Source organism: Benincasa hispida, chromosome 7 (assembly GCF_027475165.1).
Source record: "Benincasa hispida cultivar pf3 chromosome 7, pf3_genome.v1.1, whole genome shotgun sequence".
Classification (NCBI taxonomy): Eukaryota; Viridiplantae; Streptophyta; class Magnoliopsida; order Cucurbitales; family Cucurbitaceae; genus Benincasa; species Benincasa hispida.
Window position 1 is genome coordinate 41,320,448 of NC_143484.1, and position 1,810 is coordinate 41,322,257.

A 1,810-nucleotide genomic window follows, 5' to 3' on the forward strand; every position below is an offset into this window, starting at 1 on the left:
ATGGTAGGATGCTTATCTAATGTGTATGAGAGTGTTGAAGCTTTAAATGACACATATTTACAACCAAATCAGAGCAAAGACACCCTTTTGAAGCCTAAAGTTTCACTGTCTGGCTCTACCTTGCATTTGCCTAATATTGAATCTTCAGCTAATCAAATGAAGTTATACATGTGCTCTTATAGATGTGACTATAAAGTTTCTAGTAATCCTAAATATCTTTGTCTGAGTTGTTTGTATGTTATGAACCAAGCCTATGAACTTGTGAATCCACAAAATAGTGCAACTACACAGGCAAAAAGAAATGTGGGAGGAGGGTTTGTGAAGGATGTGGTTACTTACATGGTGATGGATGATTTGACCGTGAAACCAATGTCTACCATTTCTAGTATTACTCTCCTGAACAAGTTTAATATCAAAGAAGTTGGTGCTTTGGTGGAGAAAGTCATTACTTTGGATGTCAATCAAGGTGTGAAGTTGCTGAGGGCATCTTTGCAATCCAAGACTATTCTTACAGATGTCTAAACTTTAAAGAATAGTATAGGAGAGAGCGAGAGGCAGGGAGAGAGCGAGATTCAGAGAGAGAGCGAGAGGCAGGGAGAGAGCGAGATTCATGGAGAGAGCGAGATTTATGGACTGTGATTAGGCTCACTCTCTCCATGGACTGTGATTAGGCTTTTGAATAATCAAGGCATGGTGGGATGCTTATCTAATTTGTATGAGAGTGTTGAAGCTTTAAATGACACATTTTTACCACCAAATCAGAGCAAAGACACCCTTTTGAAGCCTTTTCACTGTCTGGCTATACCTTGCTTTTGTCTAATATTGAATCTTCAGCTGATCAAATGAAGTTATACATGTGCTCTTATAGATGTGACTATAAAGTTTCTAGTAATCCTAAATATCTTTGTCCGAGTTGTTCGTATGTTATGAACCAAGTCTGTGAATTTGTGAATCCATAAAATAGTGCAACTACACAGGCAAAAAGAAATACGGGAGAAGGGTTTGTTAAGGATGTGGTTACTTACATGGTGATGGATGATTTGACTGTGAAACCAATGTCCACCATTTCTAGTATTACTCTCCTGAACACATTTTTATTTCAATTTTGTACATTTAGCAAAAAGATACACAATAATATCTTTATATTGTATTTGACTCAATCCTTTTAGTAAAAGATTGGGCCGAGTTTAGTTTAATTGTGAAAATCAATTACAATTAAAAGAACGAAGAGTAATTACTGGATTACAAAGTATCCATGTTTAATATCGAAGAAGTTGGTGCTTTGGTGAAGAAAGTCATTACTTTGGATGTCAATCAGGGTGTGAAGCTGCTGAGGGCATCTTTGCAATCCAAGACTGTTCTTACAGATGTCTAAACTTTAAAGAATAGTATAGGAGAGAGCGAGAGGCAGGGAGAGAGCGAGATTCAAGAAGAGAGTGAGATTCATGGAGAGAGCGAGATTCAGGGACTGTGATTAGGCTTTTGAAAAATCAAGGCATGGTGGGATGCTTATATAATTTGTATGAGAGTGTTGAAGCTTTAAATGACACATATTTGCAATCAAATCAGAGCAAAGACATCATTTTGAAGCCTAAAGTTTCACTGTCTGGCTCTACCTTGTTTTTGCCTAATATTGAATCTTCAGCTGATCAAATGAAGTTATACATGTGCTCTTATAGATGTGACTATAAAGTTTCTAGTAATCCTAAATATAGGGAGAGAGCGAGATACAGTTGAATAAAAAGTCAAAAAAAGAGGAAATGAGAGAGCCAACAAAAAACACATCAAAATCTAGTTGTTTGACTACCAT

General features: G+C 36.7%; 1 protein-coding gene across 1 annotated transcript; it reads left to right on the forward strand.

The window, feature by feature from the left end:
- Positions 1-522, forward strand: LOC150035168 (uncharacterized). The gene has a single exon (XM_090315256.1). The coding sequence runs from the start codon at positions 1-3 to the stop codon at positions 520-522; it is 522 nt and encodes a 173-aa protein (XP_090171382.1).
- The last annotated feature ends 1,288 nt before the right edge of the window (positions 523-1,810 follow it).

Excerpts from the sequence above, each read along its gene's own strand:
- LOC150035168 (XM_090315256.1), top strand. The coding sequence starts at position 1 with ATGGTAGGATGCTTATCTAATGTGTATGAGAGTGTTGAAGCTTTAAAT.